At 40.0% G+C, this 20,199-nt stretch overlaps 2 protein-coding genes across 4 annotated transcripts in view; one reads left to right on the top strand and one right to left on the bottom strand.

Annotated features, from left to right (window-relative positions):
* Positions 1-16,547, top strand: part of LOC146474711 (uncharacterized) — a 25,424-nt gene extending 8,877 nt beyond the window's left edge. Inside the window, exons 4-8 of one of the 3 annotated variants that reach the window (XM_085116498.1) lie at positions 644-870; positions 8,789-9,160; positions 9,330-10,765; positions 13,196-13,320; positions 13,565-16,547. In XM_085116498.1, coding sequence (XP_084972624.1) covers positions 644-870 — 227 coding nt within the window. In that variant the 3' untranslated portion in view covers positions 8,789-9,160; positions 9,330-10,765; positions 13,196-13,320; positions 13,565-16,547. Of the gene's footprint in view, positions 1-643; positions 871-8,788; positions 10,766-13,195; positions 13,321-13,564 lie in introns of all 3 variants that reach the window. The other 2 variants (XM_085116497.1, XM_085116496.1) reach the window with 2 other exon arrangements.
* Positions 2,825-5,887, bottom strand: LOC146474712 (uncharacterized). Its single transcript, XM_085116847.1, has 3 exons — positions 5,446-5,887; positions 4,579-5,181; positions 2,825-2,961 (listed from the first exon to the last, which is right to left on the bottom strand). The coding sequence occupies exons 1-3, from the start codon at positions 5,885-5,887 to the stop codon at positions 2,825-2,827; spliced, it is 1,182 nt and encodes a 393-aa protein (XP_084972973.1).
* Positions 16,548-20,199: the final 3,652 nt, after the last annotated feature.

The following is a 20,199-nucleotide window of genomic DNA, read 5'->3' on the forward strand; positions in this document are numbered from 1 at the left end:
ACAAAGCTTAGGCTTTGTAGAAGAAATATGCAAATCAAGGGGGACGGGGGAGGGGGGGGGGGGGGGGGCAGACGTTTTATGCTTAAGTCCCTACCACATTCAAGTCCAGTGTCCTGCCAATGAAAACGTTGCCCAAACCAGACACGTGCTTCCTCTCATGTTCCAATCAATACCTGCGCAGTCCCAGCGGCCTGACAACTAAGCTCTGTAGTTTAGCATCCACAGGTACATGCAGTTAGCCTTTGGGAGGGTAGCGGTACCCTGTCGCTCACTTCCTCTATCGAACTTTCAATGTCATCCAGTGGTGTGGAGCCCCAAGAAACACTCAACCGACTGAATGGCTTACTTTCTGCCACCTTTCCGATCCCTAAAGGAATAGCATAAATGGCCACTTTCCCAAGGACCGCTTTTCTTTGAGTTATGTCCAGGTTAGCAGGTTAGCATTCGTATTCCTCATTCTCAGCAGACCAACTAAAATCGGCCTTTCGCTTGAAAACAATTCCCTCAAAACGACTGGAACTAGCTGTGTATTAACTGGAAAATCCAAAACGCCCGTATTTAATAACACATGTTAGACTTAAGAACAATTCACCCGTTTTCGGAACCAATCTGATTGTCACTTTTTTTTTTTTTCATTCCACAGAAACGTACTTTGATTACAGCAACACTCCTTTGGTGATCTTCATAAAGACTCAATTTATGAAGATGGCCTTCATTGCCCTTCACTGCCGGATATGCATTCTGGATTCTTCTGTTTTGCCAGTGGTCGAGGAATATCTGGTTTTTATTTTCTTCATGGCAGTGATGCTTAGTGAGTACGAACAGTGGAGATCATCGGCACCTGAAATCCGGAAAAGAAATCTATTTTAGGTAGGTAAAACCAAGAACAGTAGCGGGTTCCACAATTTCCGGAACGAAACTCCTTATTCTGTGCCACTGTCAACTAGGAGAAAAACTAATCGCCTTAACTGGATTGATTGGTAAACACACTTTTATCCGAAATATTTTTGTGAGGTTTCTATAATGATTAAATTCACCAGTTCCTATTTTTAAGGGTGTGTAACTTGAAAAACAACTATCCTCAACGTCTGCAAATACATGTATTACCCAGTGTAACCAATCGAACGGAAGTGAGCGTAATATCATTCAAGCTTAATCGAACCCAATTGTTTGATTGGTTTGCGATTAGTTCTGTATTCGAACATAATTCAACTGTAACTGGTGTGTTCCATTACCGAACACCTGAGTTCGATTACTAAACTTCCGTCGAACAGAATCGAACTTCATTGAAGCAATTAGTTAGATTCTGTTGGTATATGTAATCGCATGAGACCGAATAAAATTATGGATTAATTTACGAAAACACGGACACAGGGCGCAGAGGGGTCAAATTTGTTGTAAATGAGCGGTTGAAAGATTAACCCCAAAACACAAGCTGCATGTATCAATGACTGTGGGCGCATTACCGTAGCTTGCGGTGGGCTTTAAAGGTAGAAATAGAGCACTTCGTGCCTCGCTGTAAAAGCATCGCTTTTTCGACGTCGCGCTTCGGGCGACGATCGTTTCCCCACATGCGGTCATAGCCAGCTTGGGGTTAATCTTTCAACAGACGCGTAATAAGATCCCATGACGCTTTGTTAGGTCACGTTCTCGTATTTAAATCAACAAAATCGGTGTGCTCCGGAGAATTTAGCCGATCATTTACAACAAATTTGACTCTTCTGCACCCTGTGACACGGACAGCCAGATTCCAGAGAAAAGTTCTGGACACAGCATTCTAGGCCACAGGCAGTGGCCCGATGCTCTGCAAATGACTTCCTGCCCAAGCAGTGACATAAATGCTGCTGCTACTACTACGACTTCCACTACTACTACTACTACTGCTGCTGCTGCTGCTGCTACTACTACTGCTACTACTCCTGCTGCTGCTGCTGCTGCTGCTACTACTACCACTACTACTACTACTACTGTTCCCGCGGCTCCCAAATCCAAATCTCTTACCTCGGGTAACATTTTGATGACCTTTTAATGACTACAAGCATTTTACACCAGCTGTAAAAAACTTTCAATCCATAGTACATTTCTCCAAAAAAACCATGCCATGTGCTCTCATCCGGGTAATAAAAACAAAAAACAACGTCATGTCCGATTACACGAAATGTCATTAAGATGTAAACAATCAAAATAAAGTCTGACGATTTTATGGCGGTAACATCCTTCCCCCGTGTTCGACCGAGTTAAATGGGCGAACACTCTTCTAGGAGGGCTTGTTTCACAACAGGACGCTTCATCAAACCAAACTTGGTCTTCACCTCAGCTGATCTCACGACACTGTCATGGCCAGGGAAACTCTCACAATTCTACCAAGCGGCCAGGAGCCTCTCGGGGTTCTATAGTCTACCACAAGCACCAAATCACCAATCTTAACATTCGCCATAGGTTGAAACCACTTCTTGCGAACAGCTAAACCAGGCAGGTACTCTCGCAACCAACGATTCCAGATGTGGGTGGTGATAACTTGTGCCTGACGCCAACGCTTCTGACACGATATCTCTTTGTCAGCAAAAATACCAGGTGGCAGATTAGGAGATGCTCTACCAATAATGAAATGATTCGGAGTTAACGCTTCAAGATCGTCCACATCAGAGCTCACTTCAGTCAAAGGACGACTGTTGACTAGCCACTCAACTTCAGTCATGGCGGTCACTAGTACTTCATCCGTGAGGACTTGATTCCGCAGGACAGCATCAAGGGCTTTCTTACAAGACCTCACCAAACGCTCCCATACTCCCATATGGGGTGCGGCGGGTGGATTGAATACCAACTAAATTCCTTCTTGACTCAGTGTACTTGCAATTCGATCTTGATTCCACTCACAAAGGCATTCTTTTGACTCGCGGTTGGCTCCCACAAAGTTTGTTCCATTGTCAGAGTAGATGACAGTTGGTTTACCTCGTCTTGCTATAAACCGTCGAATACACATGATGAAAGAGTCAGTAGACAAAGAGTGCGCAACTTCCAAATGCACACCTCCAGTCACGAGATAAGTAAAGAGGCAACCATATCGCTTTTCTTGCTTCCTGAGATGCTTCACTTTCAGCGGACCAAAGAAATCTACTCCAACTTACGAGAATGCCGGTGCAACTTGTAGACGATCAGAGGGAAGGCCAGCCATCAATGGTGCTTCTGGTTTTGCTCTTCGCCTTCTGCAATAAGAACACTGATATAGAATCTTTCGTACTGTTGCACGGCAGCGAAGAATCCAGTACTGTTGTCTTAATTCGTTTCGGACATGTTCAACGTCTTCATTTTAAGCTTCTCATGGCAGTTTATGACGTAGACTGCAAGCAGTCCCTTTCTGGTCAGTCCAGAGGGTGCGCTCACAGCGCAGCGAGACCGGAGCGAGGAGAAATAAACGAGAAGAGACTGGGGGAGAGAAGGAAAAGAAAGGGACTGCGCTGCTAACTGTAACAAATGCGTTCGAATTTCCCGTCGCTCCAGCAACGGAAAATTCCGATTGGTCCATAGACAATAGCTGCTGTCAAACAAGTTTGATGTGTAATTAACTTCTTCACACGTTTGATGTCAACACTTCAGATCACTAGGAATATGGTTTCAGTCGTGAAAGAGAGTAGCAGCGATGTCTTCGTAAATTTAAGCGATAAAGTCGGCGGCTTAGTTCTCAAAGAGGGACAGAAGCTAGCAGTAGAAGCGCTCTTGTCGGGAAAAGATGTAATGGCCGTTCTTCCCCCTGGTTTTGGGAAATCCATTATATATCAAAGCTTTGTATTAAATAGCGAAAAACTTTGCCATCACGGCTTCGATCGTGGTTGTTGTTCCGCTTCGCAGTATTATCGAAGACTAGTTGCAGTCAAATGACTTTGGTTTAAAAGCAGTTGCCTTCGACAAGATCCCAAAATTATTTTACCAATGTCTTTTAAAAAAGACATTGGTGTCAACTAGTACAATGTAATTTTCGCATCCGCGGAACAAGCTTTGTCGGCGCGCAGAATTCACCGCAGGATGCTTAAACATGATATTAACAACAGCTTTCCAGTTGTCCTGTACCACGTTCTTAATTACACTTTGGGCGTTTGTGTCGTCGATTTCTTTTACTCTGGGCCTCGAAAAAAAAATTTAAATGCACCACAACTTCTAGAGATTTTGGCTTTTCAGAGAAGCTTGGATCAATGCCCAAGCTCGGCGATTCTTCTCTTTGCTCCTATATTCTGGTGATTGAATAACAATGTTGAGTTGTTATTTATTAGCTGTCATTCAGTAAATTGGTTTTTTAATGGGTTTAACGAATTGTGGGCGGAGTTACCCTGAACGCATCTGTTACAGCTAAGAGCGCAGTCCCTTTCTTTTCCTTTCCCCTCTTTCACGCCTCTCCCCAAGCTCCCCTCCGCTCGTTTGCTCCAGTTTTTTCGCGCTCGGCTATTTCGCGCGACCTCTCGACTATCCAGAAAGGGACTGCTTGCAGTCTATTTATGACGATAAGACGGCTCAGCTCATGCTCAGGTGACAACACCAAGGGGTGGCGGCCAGAATATGGTATATTGGCTCTCTCAATCCAACCACCAACACGAACCATTCCTACTTCAACCACCTTTACAGAGGGAGCTCTCTCTGATACTGGTATACGCTCGTTCTTTTCCTTCTCATTTGAGATCCATTTGGTCAAGTTAAATCCTGCAAGCTTCAGCATTGCAACCAGTTGCTGTTGCAGCTCCAGAGCTTCGCTGCTCGATTCCACGGACTTGAAGAAGTCATCCATGTAGAAGTTTTGCTTTACTGCAAGGGCAGCAGTTGGAAACTGCAGTCTATTTTCTTCTGCACTTCTAAGAAGCACATAGTTCAGAGAACAAGTTGGTGCACACTTCTGCTCCAGATCCAGGTGATTGACGCCACAGAAAACGAAGGGCAACTTGATCCTCTGGCGCACAAGATTGTTCATTAAGTCTGGACCACTCAGAAGATGACTGTTTAGTGATGAGCCTTGAAATTTAGCACCAGCATTACATACTCGTCTTACCTTTCCAGGTTTACTGGGATTTAGAACAGGGTGATGAGGCAGGTACCATTTGTGCTTCACGGGTGCATTTGCTTCTTCCTTATTCAGCTTCTTGATGTACCCTTTCTCTAAGTCTGAGCTGATGGTTTTCTCATAGCAGCTGCTAACTCAGGATCACGTTGGAGTCTCCTTTCCAGAACATTAAGACGATGGACTGCCACAATGCGGTTGTCAGGGAGTCTGATGTTCTGATCTGTCTAAATCAACGGAACCTCATATCGACCATCCACCTTTCGGTTTTTCTCATTCAACTAAATGTTGGGTATCATAGTCATAGCGGCAACCAAAGTTCTTATTCCGCCACCAAGATTTCACTGTTTCATGGAGCTCTTCATCCGCCGTCGCCACATGAACCTTGCAAACTGACTCACTGTCTTGAATATAACCAGGTAGGCGGCCAGCAATAGCCCACCCAAGTTCAGTACAAATTCCAACTGGTGACCCTTTCGGTCCACTTCGGGTTTCCAGTGGCACAATAAGCTCTAGGACATCACCGCCTAGAAGTAGAGTGACCTGTGTACCAGCAACTTCAGTCAACTCTAAGTCCAACAGGTGTGGCCATTTCTCCTGTAACTCCTTGAGTTCCACCTGTCTTCCAGGTACATTCAGGTAATAAACTACCAGGACTCCATTCACATCAAATCGATTACCAAGGTCGTTCAATGGACTGACTTGTAAACTTACACGCCTTGCCAACAGTTCTGATGTTTTCTGAATTCCATTTAACAGCACGCTTTCTAACGGACCATCCAAACCAAGGTTACGGGCAACATCTGCCAACAGCAAACTGCATGTGTTTCCAGTGTCTAACATTGCATACGTGTTGAAGTATCCCTTTGGACCGTAAAGTGCTACAGGTATCACTTGTAACAAAACTGAGTCTCTGTTTCTATGAGATGCACTAAATGTTCATTGGATGAGGTTGCCGCTACGGAATGACTGCTTCCCAAGGGAGTGACGCTCCTTATAGAGTGCAATAATGCATTGTGAGGTCGTGTACATCGATTGACACCACACTGCTTCCAATTAGGACAGTTGTTGAGCCAATGCCCAGATTGAAGGCAACGAAAACACAACTTATGTTTCTGAACTTCACTGAGACGTTCCTCAACACTCAAAGCTTTGAATTTGCAACAATGAGACAAGTTATGTTGCTGTCCGTCTCCGAAAAGGCACAATTTTGTAGGCTTCTGATGATATGAATAATTACCAGAGAAAGTGCTCTGCCTTTCAGTTCCTCCACTGGGAATACCTGACCGAAATATGTTCTTAAAGGGCTGAAATGTGGACTAAGGGCTTGATATCCTTGTATAGAAATCATCATAGATCTCTGCCTGCCCTTTCAACCAGTTGCACAAGTCAACCAGGGTCGGTCGCTGCTGGTTTGCAGCCTTGATGTAGTCTCTCCATTTAACTCTGAGTTCTGGGGACAGCTTATCCACCGCAAGGGAAAGGTTAGCTTCAGCTGCTAGATCATTCTCGTATCCAAACCTCTTGAAAGTCCACACAGTGGTTGACACCACATCTGATAGATTCCTCACTTCATGGGGTTTGTCATTCTGTAGTCGTGCTGTTTTTCTCAATCTGTCCAGCGTCACTTTTACAACAAGAGAAGGTTTTCCAAACCTGCTTTCCAATTCCTTCAGTGCCTCGTAGTAAGAATCTCCACTGTAACCATACCCTTCAATTGCAAACTTAGCTTTACCGACCACAGAGTTCTGAAGATGTTGCATCTTTCCATTAAGGGAGAGATTAGCATCATGAACAATTGATTTAGACATTGATGACCAGTCAGACCAATGCAAGGGATCTCCATCAAACTTGCTAAGCTGTAGCTTGGGAAGACAATCACGTGTAGAATAGCCATAAATCACTTGTTTTTGGTCAGCTATAACTGTTGTAATGTCGGGCTGAGAACATGAATTAGGCAAATCTCCAATCCACGACTGTAGCACCTTTACAGGCCTTGACTTACTCAAAGGACCAACAAATGGGATACTAAACTTTGGTTGTTAGAACGATGGGGATGATGTAACAGTACACGAGGTGTTATTAGTTGACAACACAGTTCCACAATTTGTTTGTGCTTGTTTCACAAGACCAGGGTGTGGTTGAGAGGCCACACACTGTTCAGCAGTAGAAGAGGGAATTATTTCCAAAGAATCGTCCTCAAAATCAAGCAATCGATTAGATTAGATAAAGACTCGTGATCATACCTAACAGTGTTTGCTGCCTTTTCAAGGATTTCAGCTTCGGCTGCAAGGCGTGCCGCCTCGTCTTCGGCTTCGTGAGTTTTTCTTCTTTCTTCAGCTTCAAATCTAACTCTCTCAGCTTCGCACTGGACCAGTTCAAGTTTCCTTTTTAGTTCCAATTGCTGCTCAAACTCTTGCTTTCGTCGCTGTTCCTCCATAGCAAGTTGTTTTGCTTTGATTTCCGCCGAAGTCACCTTTGCTCGGATTTCATGAGCACTTCTACTCGAAATTTTGCTCACATTTACCGAGCTCAATCCACTAACGCTTTCGTCTGCTCTTTGCTCATGATCTGCTTCAGCCTCTAATTTCACTTCCTGAACTCTCTCCAGCTCCACTTCGTACCAAGTGAGGGCTTTTTCGTGCTCGTTTTCCGGAATAACAGCCACCAATCGATCATTTAGAACACGTGCTTCGTTTATAAATTCTTCCAGAATATGAACATATCCGCGGATAATGGCCTTTCTTCCAAATTGCTCGATAGAACTTTTCAACTTCTTTATGGTATTCGCAATTCGTCGCTTCACAGACGCTCGTTTGTTTCTCAGGATAACAATTTGTGTATTCATAGCTGCACGCACATCCAAATGCAGACCGCCATCGGTCGATTCCATAACAAATTCTTCGATTCACTCGTCGTATCCGGTTCGTTTAGGACCAGAAAAATGTTCCCGCGGCTCCCAAATCCAAATCTCTTACCTCGGGTAACATTTTGATGACCTTTTAATGACTACAAGCATTTTACACCAGCTGTAAAAAACTTTCAATCCATAGTACATTTCTCCAAAAAAACCATGCCATGTGCTCTCATCCGGGTACAAAAAAACAAAAAAAAACGTCATGTCCGAATACACGAAATGTCATTAAGATGTAAACAATCAAAATAAAGTCTGACGATTTTATGGCGGTAACAACTACAACTACTACTACTACTACTACTACTACTACTACTACTACTACTACTACTACTAATACTACTACTACTGCTACTACTACTACTATTATTATTATTATTATTATTATTATTATTATTATTATTATTATTATTATTGTCATTCGATGTATTTTTCTCTCCTTTTCATTGGCCGAGAGCAAACCACGTGACCTGCAAATAACTGCTTACAAATAATGGTCTGCTCATGCGCAATATTGTCCGACCGTGTTTTGCTGCAAATAATATTCTGCTCATGCGTAATTGAAATCACGCTCTTGCATGAAAATGGCAGATCGCTTCCCTGAGCTGTCAGAGAGTGATTTCTCAAAAATAATCACGAAAAACAAACTCGGAGATGGAATGATAAAACAATTATTGAACTCGGTTTTCGCAAAATATCGTTATTTGTCAGTGTCTCGGAGATCAATTATTTGCGTCAGCCTTCGGCCTCGGCAAATAATTGATCTTCTCGTCGCTGACAATTCAGAATATGTTGTTCAACCTCGTCCAATAATTGTTAATTATTTGCAGAGATATGTGGAACTGGGTTGATCTGTTAACCATGGCTATTTAAATCATCATCATCATCCTCCGAGTTATCGTTATCATCCGCGGCGGGGTTCCATTCAAGAATCGTTTACTGGAGATCCTTAATTACCTCTACGGCTTCAACACCATGTTCCTGATTCTTCGATTTTCCAGTCTCTTGGAATTGAGTTCTGTCTTTGGTCTACTGCAGTTGGCACTGTTTAGAATGTGTGTTGATTTGATGACTATTCTTGTGCAGTTTGCGTTCGTGATCGCTGCATTCTCGGTGGCCTTGTCAAAGATCTTCTCAGCCGAGATGTCATCTCTTATTTCAAGCAACAATCAAACAGAGCAAATTGCGGCAGGATACACACCGTAAGTTACCTATATACTGATTGTTGTGTATTTTGCATGATTCAAAAAGAATCAAAGAATTCTGATATAAACTTGCCGAGTGTGTAAAGTTAGAGACCGTCCTGTTTGTCTGTTTTAAATATTAAATATATAATAAAATAATCGATTTTTCCCTTTACTTCTTTATAAGGGTTTTGCTCTCAAGGGGCCTTCTGGTGGTAGGTACATATGGGGATATTTTATATATGTGATGATATTTTCTTTTGAGTTATATTAAACCGTTGAAAACGTACTCAAAACATTGTTCTGAAATGGACTGAGCCAAAATAATTTCTCTTTTATATATTAATGTCGCTCGCTATTGTGGGAGTGCGTTGATATTCATGAGCTAGTTTTAGCTAGTGCTCTCAGATCGGGAATGTCTACAAACATAATTTACTAACACGCTCTGCGGCGGGAACCTTACAACGTAAGCTTCACGAAATACAAAATTATCCTTAAGAATTATGTAAAAAAATGTACTTCACTGGGAAAATAATGAAAAAGATAAAAATCCATAAAAGCCATTGGGACAGCAAGCAAATACCTCTTCACTTTAAGATGATAATCTCTGCTTTTGCGTAAAGGTAAATATCTTAAGGTAAATGATGTTCATCTTTGCTCTAATATAAAAAGCCGACGATTCGTCAATACTGTCTTCGCCTCGTACAAAACTAGCTTGTATTGTTGAAAGCTAGATCTTGTCTTGGGCTTTGTTTCACGTTTTCAGGCCTTGTCAACCAAGTTGCGAAACTAATTCGGATGCTGATAGCGTCTCATTTAAAGGCACCAAAAAGGACAAATTACTTTCGACCGAGCTTCGTAACCCTATTCAAACCCAGGGTAGGAATGTTGGAAGAGTCTCTCCGCAAGTGAGAGACACCAGTTATGATAAATTTGGTATCATAGTATTTCTTTTGTTTACTTTTTGGTGAATTTTAGTGGTTTTATGACGTTTTGTAAAAAATAATAATAATAATAATAATAATAATAATAATAATAATAATAATAATAAGTACAAGAAGTAGGATCCAAGTGGGCTGACATCTTGACGTTATCAGCTTATGTTACAGGCCTCAAAGGAAACAATTTATTTTAGTATAGTAGGGAACTGGTCATAACAAGTTTGTTCGAAGAGGACCCTCCTTGCCTGGGGTAGGAGGGTTATCGAAGACACCACCTATCTCGTGAACATTACCGGCAAAATTTTATTGGCTTTAAAATTTGACATGAGCAGTTTGGAAACTATTATGTTGTCTTGTTTTGGTGCAGGTAATGGGTCAAATTAAATCTGAATACCAACTTAGTATTAAAAAAACCACCGAGATCAAAAATTTTCACATTAGCTTCACCCGGTTATTTCAATTTGTCGAGGCGTTCCTTCTTAATACAGTTACTGGTTTTTACTGAATATTCTCTCTTTGCTTGGTGATTCATTAGACCAACTGGGAAGTGGAATGGAAATTTGGGCTGGCGGTGTTAGAAGAGGACTATGAACGCAGGCATGCCATAGTTATACCATACAACTTACTCACATATCCAATCGCACAGATCTACTTGTCCAAGAATAAAGATTCCCGAAAACAGGTATTTACTTTTTTCTTTTGTGTGTGTGTGAGTCTAAAAGAAATTGAATTAGTTTTGAGGATTTATGATGACGAAAATGAAAATGACATTAAGAAGCAATGTTGTAACGATAATAAAGACCATCCCAGAAATCATTTGCAACTTAACTAATTTTCAAAACCAAAAAAACCTTGTCAATTACGATTGATGCTACACCACTTAAAAATTTTCAACGGTCACGAAATACTTACCATATCGAGCCAACCGGGCCTTTATCAATTGGAAACCAGTCAACAGAGCAACAAGGGAATTAATGCGGATTATATTGAAATGGCCAGTTTATCTGGTTTATCTGATTTTCCAGAAGGTGGCTACAGAAATTACACTTTTCGTTAACGTTTCTTAAGATATTCATTTCTTTTTCCTTCTTTTTTAGCGTTTGCCGCTAAATTTCAACATTAATAAGTACATAGATTACAAGGGTCATTAGTAGACGTTCGCGAAACAAAAATCTCCCCCCCCCCCCTCCCTCACCCCCTCGTCTCCGTATATGGCATAGTCAGCCCCATTCTCTCACAAATGTCAATAAACGCACAACGATTGCGCTTTGAATTCGGTACGCTCTGAGCTTAGAACAACTTCATTAGACCTAGCGTTTTCTTTGGCTTCCTGAAGCAAAGTTTTCCTGAGGACATCATTAAGTCTAGTGAGGGAAAAAGTCTTACGAGTGCAGCTCCTGCCTGCCTCGTCCAATATCCTCCCTTGAAGTACTCTATTGAGCCAAACGGGTAATTTTCAGTTACTCGGGCAGAGACTAAGGGTTGCATATTGTGAGCTTTGCTTGAGGAGGTAACAGTCTTTTGCCGTAGAAAGTAGGTCTTAGGGATGATTGCTAGTCGAGAAGCGTGAGATTATCGGAATTTTTGACCCGGCCAAAGACTTAGCATTTTTTCTTGCTGAAAACCGCTGCATTATGTTCCCCGTTCAAATTTTTTTGTCAACATCCGCGACCTAAAGTAAGATGGCGAGAAAGAGCAAGAAATTGGCAGGGATTTTCTCTTCGAAAAGCGTGAGTTTGAAAAGCAATTCGGTTATTTTTCGCCCTTATAACTGTAGCGATGTTCGGCTAGTGATCGATTACTCCTGAAGTGGCATTTTTCGTGGGCTTTCCGATGGAAAGTGTCAAAAATAATTTCCAGATGTTCGATCGGCGTGATTCGCGTTACGGCATGAATCTAGAATGAAGACGAAAAATCAATTTAAAACGTTGTCTTGCTCCGATTAAGCCGATTCTGTTGTAGAAAGCTAGACTTGAGCGCTAGAAGACCGGGTTTTGGGTGAGATTTAAGATGCGTTGGCGCCGTTAATAATTGCCAAATGTCACACTTGCTTTGTCGGATCACAGGTCATGCTTCGTTTCACTCAGATGTCAATGTCATGTCTAATTACAAAGAAAAGCCCCTCTTTTCTCTTGCATAGTATTCTCTGACCTTAACTGAAGTCTTGTTAATGACTAGCGTATTCCTTCAGCGTAGAAAGTCTCAAAATGTGCTCAATTTCTACAGCCACCTTCTGGAAAATCAGCTCAGATATACAAAGATAGTAAGGAGCTTTAACGGTAAAGTTTTAATTCAATATTTTAACATTAAAATCAGTTGCATGACATTTGTTGTCATCAAATGAATTGATAAAGATTTTGTTCTTTCTAATTTCTAGTATTTTAAAGATCGGAAAAGGAAATACGACAAATACTTTAGAGAAGAATTTATTCCCACGACCACCGACCGCTACAAAGAAAGACACCAGGGATTATTTTCGCAATCATGTGACAAATAAGTTGAAAAATAATTTGAAAACACAGTGAGAAAACATTTTCATCACAGTCATTTCCAAAAACCGATAAGAACGTGAAAAGAAACCCCAAAAAGACCATTGTGCGCTGATCATACCAAGTTGCTTTTACATACGTCCTTGTTTTTACTACGTGTTTTAGCTCGATGCAAACTCTGGGGCAGAACTGTATAAAAACATTTCATCTCTTAGTCCTAAATTAGGTACGTTCTTAACAAGTTCTTAAAAACTGGGTCAATTTCAGCCTCAAAGTTCTTATTAAAAATGATTCTTATATAAAGGAAAGAGAAAGTGTGCTGGACTAGGGCAATGGAGTGGCGTTAAAGAACACCGCTGTGCAATGAAGGAGAAAGTGAATTCATTTAAATAATGAGAGAATCTATACGTACGTCTTTTTAAAAGGAATAAATACGTGATCAAAATATTCGTGTTTTACCATGTTCACTTGCATGTTTATAATGACCCGGTGCGTTATGCACTGCATTGGCTTAAGATTCGTACTCATATACCATGAAATGGCGTCGGCTATTTTGCGAGCTGCGAGTTTTGAGTAACGAATTACAAGATTTACCTGAGCAATAAATGTTTTATATATTTTAGTTGATGAAAAATTGGACAATCTTCAAGAAAAGATCAAGTTACTCGAAGGTAGGATCTTACTGAAATTGGAGGAAATCACAAGAGGGGACAAAAAAGAAGTTGGTAGTGGAAATCATTCCAACGAGGTTAGTCTTGTTCCATTAAAATTACCTCATGAATAAATTAAGACTTTATCACGTTTTGGCGTTGTCCTCCGCTAACGACTGTGAATTTACTTTTAAGAATGCACTCTTGGTGTTATCGAAACGTTCCCAAGCGCCCTTTTAAGCGGTTTTCACTGAAGAAGGAACATGCTCTGGACATGGCTAGCAACTCGTGGTTTTTTATTATTTTACTTATTTCTTTCATCTAACTTTGTTTACTCATTAGCCTCCTGGTGAAACAAAGAGGACCAATAAGGAACAGAGGAATGTGGAAACCAAAAACGATGATAATCTGGGTACAGTTAATGAGCCTCAGAAGACAAATGAGGAAGCTACGTGGATTTGAATAGCTTACTTAGCTCTTCAGGGGCACCCAACGATTAAATATAAGTGAAATACAGTAGAAATCCGCGAGTTTTTCCAAGTTAACCTCAACAGGTTCTTATATAAATGGTGCTTAACAGAAATGTAGTCAACTCTCGCCTTGCGGACACCTCGCTTTTACGGAAACCCCGATGATACGGACAGCAGCTAAGTCACCGGCAAAACTAGATTACAGACGTTTGACTGAAATAAATTCCCGCTATTACGGACTCTCGCTATTAAGGACACTAACTCGTAGTCCCGAGGGTGTCCGCAATAAAGGGAGTTGATGTAGGTTCATAATCAGATTCTTATTTTCTGGACAACAAAATAGTATAGTGTTTGGAAGAATCCAGTGTTACTGTCTAATGTGCATAATAATGCCATAATGTGTACACTGTAAATATGTCTCCTTTATTAGCATCAAAACAAAGAGATGTTTTATGAAATGTTGGCCTTTTCCTATGCCTGAGAGCTTATCTTGTTTTATAGATTCTAAGTCTTAAAAATCAATTGTAAAGAATAAGAACTTGATTTAGATTTAAGGCTAAACAGGTTCTTATTTCAAGGGTGCCTAAATTAGAAATTTTAGCCTAACAGGTTCTTACTGTTGTTCATATTTTGAGCTGACAGCTTTCCGAATAAAACTGTGGGTTTTTCCTTACGGCTAAATCCGAATTTCTGAGGTGGTCAGACCTTCAGAACAGATATCCGCTGAAATGAACCGTACCGTTGGGAGACCCTAGCTTTTGGCTTGTTTCATCTCCTTTAACGCCAGGGTCAAATCAAATTGAACTTTGTTTTTCGTAGTAGGGCCTAGACAAAGCACCGAGGCGTTTAAAACTTCTTGTAAACATTAGTCTCGTTGATTCTGTTTTTGTCAGCTTTGCGCTGGTTTGCTCTATACAAACAACGTAAATAGTATCGTTGTTTACATCGCCAAAGAACTTCGTCGTTCTTTCTTCAGCCTGACACAGGTCTATCTAATGAAATGTTCATGACCTTTAAGTCGTTTTGTTACCGAAAAAACATTTTAAAAAAATGGTGTTATACTTCCAACCTTGCTGTAATGATCCCCTCAAAAGGAAACAGGAAAGTAACTGAGTTGAGTTGAGGATCTACAGTACAAGGAAATAAAAGCCATATTTTTTTTAATTTAATGACAATGGCCTCCTGAGTAAAGAACTAGAACTGATCCGTTGTAATACTTACGGTTGTTAGATAATATTTGAAACTTACAAAAAAGCCACGTGGCCGTATAATGTCGGCTGGTTCGGATTTCGTGATTTTTTCTCCTGTGTTTTTTCACAGCCAGTCGTGATTTCCTATTCATGTTTCCTTTTACAAAGACTGATGTATATCCCTCATGATTTTATGTAATGTTTAAAGCAAGAGCAGCAGTGTTTTATCGGAATTTATAACCACAAGGCGCAGCCGAGTGGTTTTAGACCGGATAAAACACGTGCTGGGAGTTTTTTGAACGGCTTCAAAAGCGTGTGTCAAGAGAGTTCATAACAATGATGCTTTTGTGAACGTTGGAAATTAGCATACGAGAAAAACATTAAACACCGCATACTAATAAGGAAGAGGTTTCATCGGGTTTTAAACCACTGCACGTGATGTTTTATCGACCATTTAATAAGTCAACGGGCTTATGAATTATTAATGAGTTTTTGAAGAGCGTTTAAGCCCAAAATTGTGGCATTCAACGTGTGCACTACTGAATTCAGTGGTATGATCAAATATGGAACTGATTTGCCATTTGGGGAGTTGTGTTTATACATACCGAGTGATAATGTAGGAACAGAGAATGCATGTTTCTGTTTCGTATGAAGCTTACCATTTGAAGATTTCCAACGTATTCTGCTATAATCAAGTGTGTTTTAAAGTTTTCGGTCAAAAACAATAGAGTCCTAGATAACATGGTATTAGGTTTCGTGTGAAATGCTTAAAAGCTGACGATTTGCATGTTACATAAGAATTTTGTCAGTTCTAAAGAAATTGTGGTGATTGTGTTGGTGGAGGAGTAGAAACGAATATTTTGTTTTATCAATTGAGTCGATATAATAATTTGGTCACTCGAATCTCTGTATGAACAGTGACCGAATTACCTTCAATTCTGTTGATGAAACCAAACATTCGTTCATGATTTTTAAAGTATTTTATACTGCATTTTCCAGTGCATGCATGCACTGTTTATGAGTACTTGTCTTGTATAACTAAGCGTGTTTTAAACACACAATTTGAGGTTTATTTCTCGTCCAAAAATACTTTCTTTATACTTTCTTTCCTCATAGTTACATGTGTTCCATTACCGCACACAAACTACGACAAAAATAGCTTTAGCTACTGTGGCGCCATTCTATGGAACAGTCTTGCATGCAACGTAAGGCAAGGAGAGTCCCTTGGCAATTCAAACGTGCACTCAAACTAGTAATCTAAGGCACGGCATTCGTGGAAAGCAGCTTTTAATTAATTTTTATATCTACATCGCTTATTGGTGAATTGTAATGATTTATTTAGTTGTAGTTGAGGAATTGTCCGTGATGAAATAAAGATTTCATTAAATCAATCAATCAATCAATTACTCTCGGTTTCGAAGATCCCAGCAATAGTCAAAAGGAATTTGAGTTACTAGATTGGACCAAATTTTTAGGTTAGGCCCTACACCACGGACAATTGCGGATAGGCCCCAGTTTCTGCGAATTATATTCTAAGAAAATAATCAGAAATATCCCTTTTCAAATATAATTAAATCCTAATTTATGTTATAAGATAATCCATCTTTGTTGTATCATTTTTTGTAATAACTGTTTGATTTGCTAATAAAATTGTCTCAAAGTCAACTAGTTACACGCCTCGATTAGGCTTTACTACTTGCGGGTAGATAACTTTTGCACGTAACTAACTAACTCCTGGATGCTTTTTTTGCCGTTTGTATATTCATTTCGTGTGATGACCTCATTTTAATACCAATCAAGAAATGGTAAACGTGCAGCGTGCAACCATTGAGTTATGGATATACGCGGGAAGTTGCTAAGCACGAAAGAAGCGTAGCTTCTTGGGTGCTTAAAGTGACACTGTCATGACGATTTTGCTGTATTTTGGTCAAAACCAGTCAAATATTTCACAAAGAATCTTTGTAACATGAAATTGCTCTTAGAACACCCGGAAGGAAATATTAAGGTTTTTCTCCTTGGAAGAACAAACTACAATCAGTTTTAAGCGATTTCTCTAAAATACACAGGAAGAACTTGAAAAAGTTGGCCAATTTTTTCAAGTTGCAATCCACTTCCCTCCTAGCCATCCGCAGCCAAAGATAATTAATAGTAGTTTCTGTGCACTTGTAGGGTCATTGTTAACAAAACTCAACCATTATCTGACGATTCATACGTTTCTTGGCTATTCACAGTGACACTAAAAATAGGCGACACTGCCCCTTTAACAAACCTCCCAAGTGCATCCATATCTCGATGGTTGCACAGCTGTAGCGAATTAATCTGGAGGTTTCTTAATTTAGATCCTGGTGTCATTCGCGCGTCTAGTCGACTTTAAGTACTTATAAGCTGGCAAAATCTGGCACAAAATTGGATTTATTTCTAGCTTAACTCTCCTACTGAGTACACCGTTTTACATCCTAAAAATCTCAGAGCCAAACCTTTTCAAAATAGTATCATATATAGGCGACACAACTTTAGCAAAAAAATGGTCTTTAAGTTTATTAAATCTAGCGCAAACGCCTTCAAAGAATTTTCAATGATTGTAAGGTTTACAAAATCCGCTTGTACATGTATATCGATTTTCATTTCGGTTGTTTAATTAAAATTAACCAAGCTACCGTCAGAATTACTAAATTTTGACTGGTCCTCAAAACGTTCAAAATAAAAAGTTGATTATCCCGTGGACAAAAGCAAGATTAAGACGTGCCCATTTATCATAAAGTTTTTTTTTACCCCAAATAACCGAAACAACTAAAACGTTGCAGTCAATAGCACAACAATAAATCAGTTTGCAAGTAGAGTTATGAACTATCCTTTATTCCATTTAAAATTCCTCCAAAATAGTCAACGCACTGAACGGAATCACTGATAAACGTATTCGAATCCCGCCCACTTGCCTTGCATGCGGTGATTGATTTCAATAATGTTGACAGTTTCTCCGGGCATAAGATCTCAAATGAGCTGATGATTTCAACTTCTTTACGTCACAGTTGAAGACAAATTTTCTCGGGTGATTTAACATCCAAGGGTACGTGCGGAAAGACCAATAAATCTTGATGGAATCAAACGAGCGAGAAGCCAAGCTAAAAGCAAGCTCACGTCAGCGTATAATCCACTGGCATATGGATGATGCGTATCAGCCAATCAGAGCGCGCGCTTTACTGACGCTATGTTATAAATTTCTCTTAGTTTAACTGGCGGCTGTTTAAACTCATCAAGTGATACCATAACATTTCGCTCCAGCTTCATAATCATGGAATGCTCTTGACAGGTGTAATACTTTTCAGCAGAACAGGGTTCCTGTGACTAATAATGCCAGCCAGAAGACCTCATCAAATTACATATTTAGCCCAGTTACGTAAGACTGTGAAACTTCTTTCTTATCCAATAGCGAAGCTCAGCGTGTTCTAGGTTTATCATATGCATCCGAATGATTCCAACCATTCAGGGTTCTTTTTTGACACGGGAGAAAAAAGATAGTTAGTACTTGACGCATGTTTTGAAGTAGAGACACACCCTTTGTCTGGCGAAAAAAAAACGCCTGTAGTCGGAAAGAAAAGTCAAAGTCACGTTATATCTTAAAATGAAAGAAATTTGCAGCCAGAATTTAGAACTGGGGACAGACGAATTGACTGAGCAAAAGCTCAGGCCAAAAATAACGTGAACAAAGTTCCATTTGTTAAGCTTGGCAAGATGTATCGAACAAACAGCAAACAATCAATTATTATTATTATTTATTAATACACTACACTTGTCAGTTTAGTGGCTTACATAAGCTCGAAGTATTAATTATTTGCGAAGTACTTGCATTATTAAAACTTTATTAAAATTCGCCATTTTTTAAAACGATGATAATTTGAGGTTTTACGGGAATATTGCACCATTCGCTTTAGAGGTCTTTTCATTCCCTTAGAAAAGAAACGTTGGGGAGGAAAGATTGCGTGGCGAACCAAAGGAGCGTACAGGGAGGGAGTTCTGACACTGCAAGCGTTTCGATGTAAAACGGATGTTTGACGTTTATGCAGACTGTAAACATGCGGATGCTTAGCTAGTGGTAATAAAGCTATTCTTTCTTCTCCAAGAGACCAACTTTTTATGTTCGTATTAGAGACTTTCAGATTTGAAGATATTTAATTCTGATCCACTTGATTGAACAACGATGCGTTTTGAAGCATGATACATAAATAGGCTGTTTGCCCCTTTAGAACTAAGCGGAAAATAATTATCAGTGGAGGTAACAATCAATTAAACATTCCGGAAATGGCGTAGTTGTTATCTTGAAGTAATTTTGGCATTTCAGCTCATTTTGGTTTGCCAAAAATCCTGAGCTTGAATAGTTTACATCGGTCATTCACGAATAGTCTGCGTGACTCTGATTCGTCAGGTTGCGACAGTGTTGTAGTCCCTCCCCTCCGCCCACCGCCAAAACAAACAAAAAAACAGGGTTATGCAAAGATTTCTGTAAATCATTCAAATGTTAGTTAATCTTTGTCAAAAAGTTTCCCTTTTGAATATGAAAAATGTTAAAATTGTTGTAGTCCAGTCATTTTATGAAAAAATTCGGTCAACCTGCCACTAATTGCAACAGAAGGTATTTCAAAGGTTTTAGACTCAGAAATGTATCTTTAATAACATATCAAAAGTCCCAAAAAATCCCATAAGTGGAAGTTACCAAAAAAGACAGGATTTATCGCGAAGCTCTGAGAACCGTTTTACGACCGCATGGGAACGAGGCTAACTTAAGCATTTTTATAACGGGCGTGTAATTTCGTGGTTGGTGATAAGAGCTGTATTAGCGAAACGCGTAATTGCTGCCTCAGTTTTGTGGACCACAATGCAAAGCGCTTCTCTGCTCTGCTCGACTGTTCGGATCGAACTGGAGAAATCGAAGAAACTCGAAAAGTAATGTACAGTTGCCCTGTAGTAAGAAGAGTGGTTCGCTCCGATGGGAGATGACCCAGGAGACGCCATTAAAGTGCCAGGATTATAACATGACCTTTTTTTTTGTACAAAACTGAGGCACTTAGGCTACACTATAATTTTAGGGATAACTTATCCACATTTACAAGGCCTATGTAGAATTAAGGTCTTACACCAGAACTTTGGCAGACCATAACGCTGGCTACCGTGCTGAAATAGATGAGCGTATTTCCAATCATGCTAAGCTAAAACACTTGATTTAGTAGACGATGAAATTCTCGAAAAAACGTTCCAAGAATTTCCAACGTGTAATTTACTAATTATTATCTATTTTATTTTAATAGCATTGGGTGGTTGG

This window comes from Pavona decussata, unplaced genomic scaffold (genome assembly GCF_977016875.1).
Source record: "Pavona decussata unplaced genomic scaffold, jaPavDecu1.1 SCAFFOLD_87, whole genome shotgun sequence".
Classification (NCBI taxonomy): domain Eukaryota; kingdom Metazoa; phylum Cnidaria; class Anthozoa; order Scleractinia; family Agariciidae; genus Pavona; species Pavona decussata.

Coding starts and splice junctions, on each gene's coding strand:
- LOC146474712 (XM_085116847.1), bottom strand. CDS start 5,887: ATGTTAGACACTGGAAACACATGCAGTTTGCTGTTGGCAGATGTTGCC. Junction 5,182..5,445: donor ACCTGGTTATATTCAAGACA/GTGAGTCAGTTT, acceptor CGTGATCCTGAG/TTAGCAGCTGCTATGAGAAA. Junction 2,962..4,578: donor AGGAATGGTTCGTGTTGGTG/GTTGGATTGAGA, acceptor GACGGTTTATAG/CAAGACGAGGTAAACCAACT.